Source organism: Lepus europaeus, chromosome 15 (assembly GCF_033115175.1).
Source record: "Lepus europaeus isolate LE1 chromosome 15, mLepTim1.pri, whole genome shotgun sequence".
Classification (NCBI taxonomy): Eukaryota; Metazoa; Chordata; class Mammalia; order Lagomorpha; family Leporidae; genus Lepus; species Lepus europaeus.
Genome location: NC_084841.1, coordinates 94524587 through 94541971, shown reverse-complemented (window position 1 = coordinate 94541971; position 17385 = coordinate 94524587). Strand labels below are relative to the sequence as shown.

The window sequence follows — 17385 nt, the reverse complement described above, 5'->3', positions numbered from 1 at the left end:
GCCCTGGTGGACCCCTCATTCAGGACTCCTGGCCTCACACTGCCCTGGCTCCAGGGCTCCTCCTTCCCGTGCCCTTCGCTGGCTTTCCGTTGGACTCACCTCCACTGTCCGGTGGGAGGGGGCTGGCACTCAGAATTTGGAAACGTCCTGTGGGGACAGAGTGGGTGGGAAGTGGCAGAAGGCGCCGCTGTGGGGACATGAGCCAGGGAGCCTTGACAGACAGGCTTGGTGGTGAGAGCAAGACAGCCCATACCAATGGGGAGTGAGCCTGGGTGTGAGAGGCACCAGCCATCGGAGCCGTCCCCAGGAGAGGGTGCAGGTGGATGTGACACCCACCACGTGCTCCGTGTGTCCGCACCATGCTGGCGACTTCTCGCCCCTGGTAACCTGGGCTCCGGCCTGGCTCCTGAAAGTGCTACACGCCGGTGCCCCAGTCTGCCCAAGTGCCAAGAGACGGGCAGCCAGAGCGGGGCACTGGGGGCGGGCCGGGGCGGCCTTGTAGGCCCAAGCCCGTTGTGCAGTATGAGACGGCGGGGGCAGAGCCAGAGCGGGGCCTCTGCCCGGCCGCCCGCCTGCTGGGAAACTTTCCTTCTTTCCCACCCGTTATAGCACAGATGAAAATTGGCTGTGACAGCGCCGTGGTGCGCATGGTCTCCAGCGGAAAACACGTCAACCGCGTGACCGTTGAGTACCGCCAGCTGGAGCCGCAGGAAGTGGAAGCCCAGAGTGGCAACAGCCTGGGGCAGCCCTGTGTGTCCGGCCCCTGAGTCCCTGCGCCACGACCAAGCGCATGGACCGTGGTGACCCGCCCGTGGTCCTCGTGTCGGTCAGAACCCCAGCCCTGAGCACACCTCCTTGTGGACTTTGCTTCTCTGTAACGTGTAAATGACCATGTGTCAGGAAAGAAGCCCCTTTTGATGGGAGCAGCGTTAAGTGGGAAGGTTTGCAGTTCTTGGCATGCCAAAAAGCTGAACTGGCACGGCAGCGTGCCGGAGAAAATCGGATCTCCAGGGGAGGTGCGGCAGAGAAGGAAAAGGAGCGGAGTGGCGTGGCTCCATTTCCTAACAGGAAGCCCCAAGGCCGTGTATCCCACAGGAGTTGCCTCTGTCGAGTGTTTACCGTAGATTGTAGTTGTAGCCGTGTGTGATTTGTGACCTCTTGTTTTCCTCAAAACTCTGTAGCATGGGAAAAGCTTCGCATCTGTGAGCACGAAGGTGAATAAATCACGCTCAGAGGTGGCACCTGGCGTCGCCTGTTTGCTCTCTCGCTGCCGTCAGAAACCAGCGTCTCATTTGGTGCACAGCGGAATGGCCTCGTGCTTCCCAGAGCCGCAGGGGACGGCAGCTCTGGAGTGGAGCTGTTTGGGGCAGAGGCAGCGCGAGGCTTGCACAGCAGTGGGGCTGTGGGTCCTGGCAGGGAACTGGGCACAGAGATGCGGGTTCTGCCCTCCTCTGGGCAATGCCAGGGCTCAGGGCCGGGACCTCAGCACTGCCCCAGACACAGTGGGAAACTGTGAGCTGTTGACCTGGGTGTGACGCTGACTGGAGGTGAAGCAGGCAGTGTGAGCAGGACAGGGCCTGAGCAGCGAGGGAAATGCTCCCGCGGAGAGCTTCTCTGGGGCCAGTGGGTGGACGCTTCAGATGCGCCCCGAGCGCCGGCCCGACTCTCAGTTCTGAGACAGGCTTAGTATAAAGGTCACTGGAATGGGCTGGATCGCATCCGCTACCTGAAACCCTGACACCCAGACGGGAGGAAAACACCGGGCCAAAGTACCACAGACCTCGAGGATTCCACAGAGGCTTTGGCTCAGGCCGTCTGCGAGGGTGAGGGAGTGAGGGTTCACACTGTCTGGCTCAGGCATGTGCAGGGGTGAGGGAGTGAGGGCTCACACTGTGTCTGGCTCAGGCGTGTGCAGGGGTGAGGGAGTGAGGGTTCACACTGGCTCAGGCATGTGCAGGAGTGAGGGAGTGAGAGCTCACACTGGCTCAGGCATGTGCAGGAGTGAGGGAGTGAGAGCTCACACTGTCTGGCTCAGGCGTGTGCAGGAGTGAGGGAGTGAGGGCTCGCACTGGCTCAGGCGGTGTGCAGGACTGAGGGAGTGAGGGTTCACACTGGCTCAGGCATGTGCAGGAGTGAGGGAGTGAGAGCTCACACTGGCTCAGGCATGTGCAGGAGTGAGGGAGTGAGAGTTCACACTGTCTGGCTCAGGTGTGTGCAGGAGTGAGGGAGTGAGGGTTCACACTGGCTCAGGCATGTGCAGGAGTGAGGGAGTGAGAGTTCACACTGTGACTCAGGCAGTGTGCAGGGGTGAGGGAGTGAGGGCTCACACTGTCTGGCTCAGGCCGCCTGCAGGAGTGAGGGAGTGAGAGCTCACACTGGCTCAGGCCGCCTGCAGGAGTGAGGGAGTGAGAGCTCACACTGGCTCAGGCATGTGCAGGGGTGAGGGAGTGAGAGCTTACACTGTGTCTGGCTCAGGCGTGTGCAGGAGTGAGGGAGTGAGGGTTCACACTGGCTCAGGCGGTGTGCAGGAGTGAGGGAGTGCGGGTTCACACTGGCTCAGGCATGTGCAGGGGTGAGGGAGTGAGGGCTCGCACTGTGTCTGGCTCAGGCGTGTGCAGGAGTGAGGGAGTGAGGGTTCACACTGCCTGGCAGGTGTTGCTTGCTGCTTGGTTGTCTGTGCCCGGCCCTCCGCATGCCTTCCGCCCTGAAGGGTGCCATGATCCCAGGACTGCTCAGGACTGTGGTCTGGGGCCAAGAAGCAGGCTGACCCTGACCGTCGCCCTGGAGGGTGGGTCACCTCTCTCTGGGTCACGCCTGCCTCTCAGCACAGCAGACGCGTCCGTGGGCTCTGCCCCGCCCCAGGACCGATCCTGAGTGCAGGCAGCACTTGGTGGGACGAGCTTGTCATGAGTAGTCGACCCACAGAGTGCGTCTCGGCTCCCCCCCCCCCCCCCCCCGCGCCCCCTCCCGTGTCTGCGGTTTTCCCAGCTCTTGGGCTTGACTCTTCCTCCGGCCTGGCCCTGGTCTTACCCTTACTCCTGCCCCTTGGTCTTCCCTAACTAATGAGGTGACCAGGGCAGCTCTTGGCCTTCTGCTAAGTGGGTTTTCTTCACCTGCTCTACAGCTGCCCTCTGAGGGAGACCTTGGCTCAGGACAGAGTTCGGTGATGAGACTTCTTCCAGTCTCCCCGCGTCAGCTTTCCTTCCCTGGAAGCAGCCTTGCCCGCGTGCTCTCAGAGTGACGCTTTGCTGGACAGGGCTCTTCTAGGCTGTTTTGCTTCTGAGCTCAAAGGCACCACGAGTGGTGGAGAGGAGGGCCTATTATGGGGCAATCATGTGGAATTACTCCTGCGCGCGCTCTCATCCTCACGGGGAGTGTGCCTTTGGATGTCCGGATCAGCAGGCTGAAGGGCCTCTCTTCTAATGGGCCCTCTGTCATGATTACCACCATTTTTCTCTGCACATGAAAGTGTTTTTCCCTACACAAAGAACCACGTGGGGGAGGAGACGCAGGGGAGAGGAAGCTTGATGAGAGGGTTCGAGAACATCACGGACGTCAGGGCTCGTGGGAGGGGAACAGCCGTGCCCTCAGGCCCTCTGCAGCCAGGGTGGGAGCGAGGGGTGTTCTGTGCTTCCGGGCAGAGACCCAACGCCAGCTCCAAGACAGGAAGCTGGCTGGCTGGACAGCACCGTGACCTTTGTGACTGACTGCAAGGGTCATCAGGCTTTGGGGGTTCCTGTGAGAAGATGGACCCCTTCTCCCAGTGACTCCACATCCCCCATCAGAGGACATGGCCTGAGTTGTTGACGGCTCATGTGTTACCAGGCCCACCAGGCACAGGCAGAGCAGGGGGCACCTGGGTGGTGTGGTGCGAGGGGCAGCCAGAGGCCCACCCGACTGAACACGCCGCCCTCCACTGAAATTCCCGCTCGCAGCCCTCTTCCTCTGTTCTTTGAGACATAGTTTGCAGACGCAAGTCACTCCTCTCCCTACTGTTAGGAAGACACAGAGATAAATAGTCGATGACCCGACTGGCAAATCAGTACGTTGGTGCAGAAGATACTGTCCACTTGGGGCTGGCATTGTGACGCAATGGGTTAAGCCACCCCCTGCAACACCAGCATCCCCTATTAGAGCGTCAGTTGATGGCCTGCTCCAATTCTACTCCAGCTCCCTGCTAATGTGTCAGGGAAGGCAGTGGAAAATGGCCCAAGTGCTCGGGCCCCTGCACCATGTGGGAGACCCTGTTGGAGGTCCTGGCTCCTGGCTTAGGCCTGTGGCCATCTGGGGAGTGAACCAGTGGATCGAATATCTCTTTGTTTCTCTGTGACTTCCTCTACCTTTGTCACTGATTTCAAATAAAATGAAATTTTTTTCTTTTCAAAGATATATTTACTTATTTGAAAGGCAGTGTTACAGAGAGGTAGATAGAGAGAGGTCTTCTGTCCACTGGTTCACTCCCCAGATGACCGCAGCGGCAGGATCTGTGCTGATCAGGAGCCAGGAGCTTCTTCCAGGTCCCCAACGTGGGTGCAGGGGCCCAAGGACTTGGACCATCTTCTGCTTTCCCAGGCCAAGGCAGAGAGCTGGATCAGAAGTGGAGTAACCGGGACTCAAATCAGTGCCTATATGGGATGCCGGCACTGTAGGTGGCAGCTTTACCTGCTATGCCATAGTGCAGCCCCCCCCAATAAAATCTTTATAAAAACATATTTCCAACCAATATGACATACATGGAATTGACAGGCAAGTTTTGATAAAGGTGAGCGTGTGAGTGGAATGAAGAGTATGAGATGGGGGACTGGCGTTGCGGAGCAGATGGCTAAGCTGCTGCTGGTTACTCAGGAACCCCGTATCAGAGTGCCTGTCTGAGTCCCGGCTCATCCACTTCTGAGCCAGCTCTCTGCTGTGGCCTGGGAATGCAGTAGATGACGACACAAGTGCGTGGGCTCCTGCACCCACAGAGAGACCCGGATGGAGCTCCGTTTTTCAGCCTGGCTCAGATCTGGCTGTTGCAGACGTTTGGGGAGTGAACCAGTGGATGGAAGATCTTAGTGTGAGCTAAGTTAATTTGGTGAAGAAGAGAGAGGCCCAGAGGAGAGCAAGGGCCAGCAAGTTCTTGACAGCGCCAGCAGCTGGCTGGAGTTGGTAGAGAAGCAGAGGCAGCTGGCTGTGGGGCTGAGCCCTATCAGATCTTTGTTTCTCCTTGGCTTTGCCTGGGGCCAGCTCAGCTGCAGTCCCACTGTGTGAGACAGACAGGGCCAGCTCAGGACGCAGTCCCACTGTGTGAGACGGACAGGGCCAGCTCAGGCTGCAGTCCCACTGTGTGAGACGGACAGGGCCAGCTCAGGCTGCAGTCCCACTGTGTGAGACGGACAGGGCCAGCTCAGGACGCAGTCCCACTGTGTGGGAGGACAGGGCCAGCTCAGGACGCAGTCCCACTGTGTGAGACGGACAGGGCCAGCTCAGGACGCAGTCCCACTGTGTGAGACGGACAGGGCCAGCTCAGGCTGCAGTCCCACTGTGTGAGATGGACAGGGCCAGCTTAGGACGCAGTCCCACTGTGTGGGAGGACAGGGCCAGCTCAGGACGCAGTCCCAGTGTGTGAGATGGACAGGGCCAGCTCAGGACGCAGTCCCACCGTGTGAGACAGGGCCAGCTCAGGACGCAGTCCCACTGTGTGGGAGGACAGGGCCAGCTCAGGACGCAGTCCCAGTGTGTGGTATGGACAGGGCCAGCTCAGGCTGCAGTCCCAGTGTGTGGTACGGACAGGGCCATCTCCATGTCTGAAGCAGGGAGTGACCTGGGTCCAGCTTCACCCAGAGACCTCCCAGGCCCTAGGCAGCCGCATTTTCTTGCATGAGTCATTGGGCTCCCAGGACATCAGCCTGCTCCCAGCCTGGGGGCAGGTGCACCTGCCTGTCCACCCATTGCTTAGTGAAGGGCCTAGCACCGGTCTGGACGCCAGGTGTGTCTGCTGCACATAACTGTCTCCAACGCTATTGAAGGAAGCAGAGGTGGCTCCTTTAAGTGATGGACATTTATTTGGTAAAAAGAAAATAGCTTGGGTTTTTGTATCATTAATTGGCTCCTCATTTTTCTTTTGAAATAGGCTTAACCTCTACATTGTTTCCTCATCAGGGAATTGAATAGGGTGGTCCATTTGCAGGGTCCATGAAAGAGCGGCTCATCCTAGCACCGGCTCGGAGAAAGCCCGTCCCTGCCACGTCATGTCAGGGCGGCCAGCAGCCGCCTCTGCTCTGCGCCCGCTCCCACCCCCACCCCCTTCGGTGCAAAACAACCTGGGCCACACAGTGAGAGCCCCTTGGGGACCGGGAAATACGGCTCCAGGGGGAAGGCAGGAAGGGGTGAGGCTGGCGTAACTCTGTGTAAGGCTGCAGGCTCGGAAACAAAACAGAACCCAGCGCCTGCATCTCAGACGGACAAACAGGAAGATGGCGTCTGGCCTTGTCCTGAATCCAGACCGTAATGGAAGCTGGTGTTGACTCAATACCTGGTGTGCTCTGTGCACTGCTCTGCAGCCTTGCCATGAGTTAAAATGTCCACACCGGACTCCCCTTTGCTGGTGGGGAAACCGAGACCAGAGCACCAGTCACCCTGGAACACGGTGGAGCCAGGCTTCGGCTGCTGGCGGTGACCCCGGCGCTTGCCGCCTGCCCCTGGTGCTGCCTGTGCGAGGCTGTGCCTGCTGAAGCACCGGCCGGCAGTGGCGTCAGAAGCGTTGCCGTTCTCCTCCATGAGAATGAGAGCACTCCGAGGACAGGGCGAGCAGGCCGAGGCCCCAGCTCATGCAAGCATCTATGGGACCAGGCTGATACTGGTCAGGACGGGGTTAGCACTTAATTCGGGAGACTCTGAGTGCAAGCAGATAATCTCGGCCACATGCTCTGGGCTTCCGAGGCAGAGGGAACCCGGCTCACAGTCTCTGGGCCCAGGAGGATGGGGGCTGGGGGGGGGGGGGGCGCTCCTCAGCTCACACAGGTGCGGCCGCTTTAAGCTGCAGTCAGGTGTTACCAGCTAGTGATTGATGCCAGCGGCAGACAGGTTAAGGGTGAGGCTTGATCCAATCACAGTGGGCATCTGGAGTGGGTGGGCCCAGTGGGAGGTGTCCTGGTAGTTAGGCCCTGCCCCAGGAAGGTGGACCCTGCAGAAGAGCTTGTGCCGGGCCCAGTGTGCCCCCTGGCTCACCATGAGACCACCTCTCGACCATCTTCCAGCCTCGCCAGATCCTGTACCCACACGGACACCTGGTCCCAGACCGCACACCTCCCAACTGTAAGTGGAACGAACCTTTCTCCTTCCTAAGTGGCTCCTCTCGAGTGTTGTAGAGAAAGCGCAGACCTAAGACGCACCCCAGTGCCAGGTTGATTTCTGTCTGCAGAACTTTGTTCTGTAGGTAGCTGTAGTTGTGAGCAAAACTGCTGCTTAACCACCCACAGCCAGGGGCGCAGAGGGAGGCAGCTGTCACCCAGCCCCACCAGAAGGGGTCCTGTGGATGTCACTGTCCCATTTGTAGTGGGACTGTAGAACAGCCGGCGGTTACACAGAAACTTAAGATTGTGCCTCCATACATTGCGAGTACATGCCTTCGTAGGATTCTATTTATAACCCACGCTAACCAAGTATTACCGTTCAGTGTTCATGATTGGTCAAGGTTTCCTGGCTCTTCTCAGATCTCGGGATAGGTTTTAGCGTCCTGATTTCTTGAACGTGAAACCAATTTGTGGGTCTCTTTCAAAGCTTTGTCTTTGGCAGCTCCCTCAGCAGAGACAGCAACAGCCTCTCGGGTCCCTGGTAAGACGGGCATAGGATGAGTGTCAAGCCCCATGACCACAGAAACTTCTGGAATGTCCCTCATAGCACCATGGGGAAAAATCCAGATCAGTTTTTTAATAGTGTAATAAAGGGGCAGGTGTTTGGCACCATGGTTAAGATGCTGCGTGGGATGCGTGTCCCGGGTTCGAGTCCTGGCTTAGCTCCAAATTCCAGCTCTCTGCTAAAGTGCACCCTAGGATCCAGGAAGTAATGGCTCAAGTGCTTGTGCCCCTGCCAGTCACATGGGAGACCTGGGTGAGTTTTGGCTCCTGGTTGGTCCATGCCAGCCCTGGGTCATGCAGACGTTTGGGAGTGAGCCTGCAGATGGGAGATATAGTTTGGTTTGTCACTGTTTGTTTTTTTTCTCTCTCTCCCTTTCAAATTAAAATAAAACTTAAGAAATGAAGAAGAGATATTAAACTGTAAAACTCAGTGGGTGGGGTCAACAGGAGACTGGACACTGCTAGCGAGAACATCAGTTCTCAAGACAAGGCATGTTGGGAGGTGGCAGTGCGTCCAGGTGGGACAGCAGTCTGGACGGCACGAGTTCGGTCCTCATCACAGCGGTGAGTTCTCTCACACAGTTTCCACATCCATAGAATGGCTCTCTGAAAATCTCATCTAGAAAGGCAGTAACCATGAAGATGCTGTGAATAACTGGTCTCACTCAGTGAATGAGATAACTCCTCCCATGTCTGATCAGTATTGCAGTTTTTTATTTTTTAAAGATGCATTTAATGTGCGAGGCGGGGAGAGAAATATTCCATCTGCTGGTTCACTCCCAAAATGGCCACAATGGTCAGGGCTGGGCCAGGCCAAAGCCAGGAGGCTGGAATTCCTTCTGGATCTCCCACATGGGTGCAGGGGTCCAAGCACTGGGCCATCTTTCACCACTTTCTCGGGGGCGTTAGCAGGGAGCTGGATTGGAAGTGGGGCAGCCAGGACTTGAACTGCTGCTTATATGGGATGCCACCATTGCAGGTGTTAGCTTAACCCGCTGTGCCACAATGCCGACCTGTTTTATTTTTCAGAGAGAGGAGAAACAGATCTTCTATCTGCTGGTTCACTCCCCAGATGGTCCCAATGGCCAGGACTGGGCCCTGTCAGAACCAGGAGCTTCTTCAGGGTCTCCCATGTGGGTCCAGGGGCTCAAGGACTTGGGCCATCTTCTGCTGCTTTCCCAGGCCATTAGCAGGGAGCTGGATCAGAAGTGGAGTAGCTGGGACTCAAACCGGCACCCATATGGGATGTCGGCACTGAAGATGGCAGCTTAATCTGCAACACCACAGTGTCGGCCCCAGTTTTCAATTCCTAAACAGTTTCATAAAGTACCTCAATTTCTCGTTTCACTTGTTATGTGTAAACCTGAATTGGATACCCAATTTTTACACCTGTTTATTCTTTCAGTCCCAGAACTATGTCTGTAAAATGAAATCCAACTGTTCCTCGGTCTTTATCACCTAAGCTGTGTAAAATGGTTTGGAGATGCTACTTCATTTGATCTTAGAACAACCCAGCACAGGAGGTGTTGCCACTTTCCTTGTTTTGCGAAGGAAGTGACAGCCAGGGATGCTGGGACCCGCGCCCAGGGCTGCTGCCGCGGGAGGACGAGCTCCCTCATGAGTCGGGGTTGGTTCTTGCAGGAATGATGCACTGTTTCTAATCATAAATGTCTCTTACCTGCCTGACTGTCCTGCCTCTCAGCCACGACCCCTCCCTCGCCCACAGATGCCTGCAGTGGGAGAAAGGAACCAGAGTTCAGAGGGTTCGCCTCTGCTGCTGTCTTTTCCACGCCGGTCTCATGCCGTCACGTGATGCAGCCAGGGCTTGGTTTCTCACGTCTGGAGGGGTGAAGGGAGCTCCTTGAGGCCTGGTGTGCTGGGTCAGGTGTCCAGGGGCCGGCCTGAGGTGGGGAAGGGACAGTAGCAGCGCTGGCCGTGGTGCTTGGGTGACCGTTGGTAGAACCGCAGCCTGGGCCCGGTGGTGGCAGAGCACCGCCCGTACCCCTGGGGTGTGCATCTCCAGGCCTCCCTCCTGGATCAGCTGTCGCTACTTGCACTGTGCTCTGAGGCGCCACGAGGCCGGGGAAGTAGGACAGAAAGCTGTGCTTCCGAAGAGAGGGCCCTACTGTGGCGCTGCCACCACGGAGTCTATGCCGGGGGCTCGTGGGGGACCCCAGTCCAGGGCGACTCCAGCCCCAGGTCGGTCGGTCGGTCAGTCGGTCTGTCTGTCTGTCTGTCTTTCTTTCTTTTTTTTTTTTTTGACAGGCAGAGTGGACAGTGAGAGAGAGAGAGAGAAAGGTCTTCCTTTTGCCGTTGGTTCACCCTCCAATGGCCGCCGCGGCCGGTGCACCGCGCTGATCCGAAGCCAGGAGCCAGGTGCTTCTCCTGGTCTCCCATAGGGTGCAGGGCCCAAGGACTTGGGCCATCCTCCACTGCACTCCCTGGCCACAGCAGAGAGCTGGCCTGGAAGAGGGGCAACCAGGACAGAATCTGGCGCCCCGACCGGGACTAGAACCCAGTGTGCCGGCGCCGCAAGGCGGAGGATTAGCCTATTGAGCCGCGGCGCCAGCCCCCAGGTGTTTCTGACAAGCTCTGGGGGCCACTGCTGCGGTGTCGACCAGGCCCGGGGCTGCCAACAGCATGCCCCCATCGTCCCCTGTGTGTGTGGGCTGTAGCAGGGCGGCAGGCGCGCGTTGTCACTTGTGAGCCGCCGGAGGGCGAAGCAGGTGCGCAGTGGAACAGGAGCGGGGCCTGCACCATTACGGAGTGATGGAGTGGTGTCACAGTGACGTCACTTCCCCAGGCAGGGGCACACTGCCTCACCCGCCGTGTCTAGCCCGCCTGTGGTGGCTCAGCTGCTGCAGAGTTCCTGGGGTTGTCCTCGGTGGTTCTGACCGCACAGCCTCCCTCCCAGCAGCCTACCCATGCTGGCCGCTTCTGACCTCGGCTTCCTGCCCCTGCCCCTGCCCCTGCCCCTGCCCTTCGGTGAGGGTGGATGAGGCGTGGCCGGCAGGTGCTGTGCTCTGCCTCTGTCCTCACTTCCCCGAGGCCACCGCACCGCACTGGGGACACCGCTGCTGGCCACCTGGGCTCTGTCCACCCAGAGTCCCAGGACCTTGCTGGAGGCAGAGCCTTGCAGATTTGGGGTTAATAAGAGGAGGTCCCGGGAGAGGGGGAGCCCAGAGTCCCCGACAGAGGAGATGCTGGAGAAGGTAGGGGTCTGGGGGTGGGGGTGCAGCTGGCCTGCCTTGCCCAGTAGCTGCCGTAGCAGTGTTTGCTCTAAAAATCCTGAGTTCCAGCGGGCGCCATGGCTTAACAGGCTAATCCTCCGCCTTGTGGCGCTGGCACACCAGGTTCTAGTCCCGGTCGGGGCACCGGATTCTATCCCGGTTGCCCCTCTTCCAGGCCAGCTCTCTGCTGTGGCCCGGGAAGGCAGTGGAGGATGGCCCAAGTGTTTGGGCCCTGCACCCGCATGGGAGACCAGGAGAAGCACCTGGTCTCCAGCATGGGTTCCAAGTGAGCACTGGTGCCACAGGTCTGCCCTAGGCCCCCCGCACACCCTGAGGCTCAGCCCTTCCTCCCTGAGTGCCCAGTGGGTAACTGTAGGACCTCAGACGTACAAATGAGCACACAAGCACGCACGGGTGCCCACCATGGCAGCCATGTAGCTACCACACGTGCACACCATAAACTGCATGCCGCAATCACATACCATACACACACATATGCACATGCACACCCACCGTGCCACAACACACACAGCAGATACCATATACATGCACACACCTTCACGCACATCTTGTAAACACATACATGCACGTGTACCCTCCCAGCATTCCTTACACACACCTGTGCCCACCAACCATACACCGTACATGTACCATATGAATGCCCACAGCATACAAGTGGAGCATTATACACATGCAACACATAAGCACACGCATGTACAACTGGCACGTGTGCACACAAGCATGCCGGCATATGTGGATGCATGTATGTATGTGTGGATACATGTACCACCGACACAAGCAAACCACACACACGCACACATAGAAGTATGCACACACCAACATACGGACACACATGCACAAACATGCTCTCCCACTTAGAGATGCACACACACTCTAGCACAAAATGCATGCTTATAAAACACAAGTCAGTGGAGGAAAAGACCATTTACAACGGCCCCATGATGAGCAAAGCTGCGCCTGCCTGATGGAGCAGAACTCTGTAAGATACAGGCAGCACACGACTGCTCCCCTGGGCACGTAGACACAAGGGGTGCTCACCTGGACCCTGGACCTGACTTCCTGTGTAGACGTAGACATGGAGCTTGCTCCCCTTCAGCCTGTCCCCGACGGCTCCCATGTGGACGTAGACATCCTACTAATTTTTAAAAATGCTTCTGGCTAGGCCGGCACCGTGGCTCAACAGGCTAATCCTCCGCCTTGTGGCGCCGGCACACCGAGTTCTAGTCCCGGTCGGGGCGCCGGATTCTATCCCAGTTGCCCCTCTTCCAGTCCAGCTCTCTGCTGTGGCCCGGGAAGGCAGTGGAGGATGGTCCAAGTGCTTGGGCCCTGCACCCCATGGGAGACCAGGAGAAGCACCTGGCTCCTGCCATCGGAACAGCGCGGTGCGCCGGCCGCAGCGCGCTACCGCGGCGGCCATTGGAGGGTGAATCAACGGCAAAAGGAAGACCTTTCTCTCTGTCTCTCTCTCACTGTCCACTCTGCCTGTCAAAAAAAAAAAAAAAAATGCTTCTGGCTCAAAAAAAAAAAAAAAAAAAAAGAGAGAGAGATTTTCACCCATTTTAATGGGCCGTGAGATAAAGAAGAAAGGGAGTAGAAGGGAACAGAGATTCCCAGCCAGGAATGACAGGCGCCGTCAGTTGGGGAGGCGTGATCTCGTGGACATGGGGCACAGCGCCGGCCCTTAACTCAGAAGGCTGGCACCTCCCCGTGGCTTCCTGGCTTCAGGAGATGGACAGCTTCTGACAGAGGGGCTCGTGGGGGAAGGCTGGTGCGGTGTGGCAGTGGATTGCCTCTCCAGTGTTGTGAACAGGGCAGTTTTGTATTCGTTGAGCCCCGAATGCATTCAGATAGCGCTTCAGAATTTTCAGCTGATTGAAGTAGCTCAGAAGAAATCCCTGGGTTTGTGTCTCGCTGCTGGGCTGGTCTTCGATGACTTGGAAACCTTTGCTGTGTTGGCATAAGTAGCGCAGCTTGACTGAAAATAGATACAGAAACAAGGCACGCAGAAATACAAACTTCCTACGGCGGCAGTGCAGAAGGAACCATTACGTTGTGTTCTGGTGCTGCCAGTGTTCAGGCTTCCCTACATTTGCAAATATTACATTATCTGTGTCATGGTCTGCTTCCCCCTGGCCTGCGTTCTGTGAGTGTCCCAGGTGGACACACCTGCCTCCAGGTGCATGCGTTTGGCTGACCCGGGGTGCACTGGCATCCACTTAGCTAGGGCTGTGTTCCCCGACCCCGCCCCTGGATGCCAGGGTCCAGCAGGACACGGAGGGATGCGGGAAGGAGGCTGAGGCTGTTCAGTGATGTTGCAGGGAACGTGGGACCAGACGCCGCTGGGCCTGGCCCCTGCCGTGGCTCCTCTGCCGCCTGCTTGCCAGCACCCGGTCGGTCACACAGCCTGCGTGACAAAGTACACACTCCTCTGGGGCCTGCAGCAGCATCGGCACTTCGTGTTCCTCAGGGTCCCCAAGCGAGGGGTTGGGAACGACTGAAGGCAGAGCTGCTCGGTGTCTCCTGTGGCTGTGGCAGGCACCCGGGCAGGAGCTGGAAGGCAGGGGACAGAGCCGGGCGGCTGTGGTGTCGGTCTCCACGTGGGCCTCCACACAGCACGGTCACCTCAGAGTCGTGGCCTGGGGGTCCCAGTGACCAGGGCAGAGGCAGTGCATTCTGGGATGTGGTGGTCTCCTGGGAACGTGAATAGCACACTCTTTCCTTAGTTTGTGTATTCTCTCTCTCTCCGTTGTTGTTGTGTGTGTGTGTGTGTTTTTTCTAATTTATGGTCTCTCTGTCTTACTTTGTGTCTATTTCATCACTAATGAGGTGGGGATTCTTGTCTGTCTGCTGAATTGCCTCTGTATTACTTTTGCCATATTTCTGTGTCGTAGTTTTCTTTTTAAAAAATGTATTTAAGGTATACAAATCTGATGAATTTCACATATCCAGATTTAGGAACTGTGACACTTCCCACCGTACCCTCCTCTCGCCCACATTCCCACCCTTCCTCCTCCTTCCCCTCCTAGTGATTTTACAGTGATCGGCTTTCAGTTTACTTTGTACTCGTAAGATGAACCCACGCTGAGTAGAGTTCTACAAATAGGAAGAAGACAACGCTGATCCTAAACAGCGGAGACAAGGGCTGTAAACATCATGGAAGCTCACAGTGTCAATTTCACTCTACGTTTTTGGTGCTCTGTTGGTTATCACAGGTCAGGGAAAACATGATATTTGTCTTTTGGGGACTTGCCTATTTCACTAAGCATAATGGTTTCCAGTTGCATTCATTTTGTTACAAAAGATAGGATTTAATTCTTTTTTATAGTTCAGTATTATTCTCTACTATATGTATACCATAATTTCTTTAGTCATCAGTTGATGGACATCTGGGTTGATTCCATATCTTAGCTGTTGTGTATTGAGCTGCAGTACACATGGGGGCACAGAGAACTCTGCCATATACTGGTTTCATTCCCTTGGGTAAATTCCCAGGGGTGGGGTGGCTGGGTCATGTGGTAGGTCTGTATTCAGCTTTCTGAGGAATCTCCATGCTGCCTTCCTCAGTGACTGTACCAGTTTACATTCCCACAGCAGTGGACTAGGGTACCCTTTCCCCCACACCCTTGCCAGCATTTGTTTGTTGATTTCTGTATGAAAGCCATTCTAACTGGGTGAGGTGAGACCGCACTGCGGTTTTGATCTGCATTTCCCTGATGGCTAGTGACCTTGAGCATTTTTTCATGTGTCTGTTGGCCATTTGAACTCCTCTTTTAAAATATGCTTGTTCTAGTCCTTTGCCCATTTCTTAACTGGATTGTTTGTTTTGTAGTTGTTGAGTTTCCTGAGCTCTTTATAGATTCTGGATATGAATCCTTTATTAGTTTCATAATTTTGGTTTTTTTTTTTTAAGATTTTATTTACTTATTTGACAGGTAGAATTACAGACAGAGAAAGAGACAGAGAGAAAAGTCTTCCTTCTGTTGGTTCACTCCCCAAATGGCTGCAACAGCCAGAGCTGAGCCGAACCAAAGCCAGGAACCAGGTGCTTCTTCCAGGTCTCCCACATGGGTGCAGGGGCCCAAGCATTTGGGCCATCTCCACTACTTTCCCAGGCCATAGCAGAGAGCTGGACCAGAAGAAGAGCAACCAGGACTAGAACCAGTGCCCAAATGGGATGCCGGCGCTGCAGGCAGAGGATTAACCTAGTGTGCCATGGTGCCGGCCCCTCAGTTTCATAGTTTGCAAATATTTTCTTCCGTTCTGTTCGTTGCGTCTTTGCTTGGCTGAGTGTTTCCTTTGCTTGTTGTAATCCCATTTGTCAATTTTGCCTTTGATTTCCTGTGCCTCTGGGGTCTTTTCCAAGAAGTCTTTGCCTATGCCAATGTCTTGCAGTTTCCCCAATGTTCACCTCTATAGTGTGGTGGTATTGAGTTGTAGATTTAGATCCATGATCCATTTTGAGTTAATTTTTGTATAAGGTGTAAGGTAGGGGTCTTGTTTCATACTTTTGCATTCGGCACCATTTGTTGAATAGACTGTCCTTGCTATAGGGATTGATTTTAGTTCCTTTGTCAAAGGTCAAAGATTAGATGGTTGTAGATGTGTGGACTGATTTCTGGAGTTTCTATTCTGTTCTGTTGGCCTACATGTCTATTTTTGTGTCATTACCAGGCTGTTTTGGTTATAACTGCCCTGTAGTATGTCTTGGAATCTGGTATTGTGATGTCTTCAGGTTTGTTTTGTTGTCCAAGATTGCTTTAGCTATTCAGGGTCTCTTGTATTTCCATATGAATTTTAGCATGAGTTCCAGTTGTCTCTTAGTGGAGTTTTTGGTTCCCCTATATATAGAATTTTGTCACCTGCAAATAGGGATAATTTGACTTCTTCCTTTCCCATTTGAATCCCTTTGACTTCTTCTTCTTGCCCAATGGCTCTGGCTAAAAATTCCAGGACAAGATTGAATAGCAGTGGTGAAAGTGGGCATCCCGGTTCTGGGTCTTAGTGGGAATGCTTCCAGCTTTTCCCCATTCATTAGGATGCTGGCTGTGGGTTTGTCATAAACTGTCTTGTTTATGTTGACGAACTTTCCTGCTACACTCAGTTTGTTTAAGGTTTCATCGTGAGAGGGTGTTGTGTTTTACCAAATGTTTTCTCTTCCTCTATTGAGATAATCGTACGGTTTTTGTTCTTCAGTTTGTTAAAGTGATGTATCATATTGATTGATTTGAGAATGTTGAACCATCGCTGAATACCAGGGATAAATCCCACTTGGTCCGGGTGAATGCTTTCTGATGTGTTGGTGGATACAATCAGTTAGTATTTTATTGAGGATTTTGGCATCTGTGTTCATCAGGGATATTGGTGTATAATTTATTTTATCTTTTTCTGGTTTAGGAATTAAGGTGATGCTGGCCTCAAGGAAGGAGTTTTTAAAATTTTTTTAAATTTATTTTTTATTTTTTGGGACAGGCAGAGTGTACAGTGAGAGAGAGAGAGACAGAGAGAAAGGTCTTCCCTTTCTGTTGGTTCACCCCCCAATGGCCGCCGTGGCCTGCACACTGCGCTGATCCGAAGCCAGGAGCCAGGTGCCTCCCCCGGCCTCACAATGCGGGTGCAGGGCCCAAGCACTTTGGCCATCCTCCACGGCACCCCCGGGCCACAGCAGAGAGCTGGACAGGAAGAGGGGCAACCGGGACAGAATCCAGCGCCCCAACCAGGACTAGAACCTGGGGTGCCGGCGCCGCAGGTGGAGGATTATTAGCCTAGTGAGCTGCGGCACCAGACTTAAAGAAGGAGTTTGGGAGGATCCCCCCCTTTGAATTCTGTTGAGTATCTTGAGAAGTATTAGAATTAGTTCTTTAAAAATCTAGTAGAATTCAGCAGTGAAGCCATGTGGTCCTGGGTTTTTCTTTGTTGGGAGGATCTTTATTACTGATTCAGTGTCTGTCTTGATTATTGGTCTGCTTTCATTTCCTGTCTCCATGACTCAATTTTGGTAGATTGTATGTGTCCAGAAATCTTTCCATTTCTTCTGGATTTTCCGATTTGTTGGTGAATGGCTGTTTGCAGTAATTCCTGATGATTCTTTCTATTTCCTTGGTATCTATTGTTACATTACCTTTTTCATCTCTGGTTTTATTAATTTGAGTCTTCTGCCTTTTTTTTTGATTAGTTGGGCCAATGGTATATCAATTTTGTTTAGTTTTAAAAAACCAGCTCTTCATCACACTGATATTTTATTTCTATTTTGTTTATTTCTTCTCTAATTTTATTTCTTTCCTCCTACTAATTTTAGG

At 54.6% G+C, this 17385-nt stretch overlaps 1 protein-coding gene across 3 annotated transcripts in view; it reads left to right on the top strand.

The window, feature by feature from the left end:
- Positions 1-17385, top strand: part of CRHBP (corticotropin releasing hormone binding protein) — a 46490-nt gene that overhangs the window by 10123 nt on the left and 18982 nt on the right. Inside the window, exon 2 of one of the 3 annotated variants that reach the window (XR_009868108.1) lies at positions 7239-7296. The exons of 1 other annotated variant lie outside the window; for it this stretch is intronic. Coding sequence is in view for 1 of the 2 variants with exons in the window: in XM_062212545.1 (XP_062068529.1) it covers positions 610-767 (158 nt within the window). In the remaining variant the exon portion in view is untranslated. Of the gene's footprint in view, positions 1-609; positions 1180-7238; positions 7297-17385 lie in introns of those variants that run through there. One more of the 3 variants, XM_062212545.1, reaches the window with a different exon arrangement.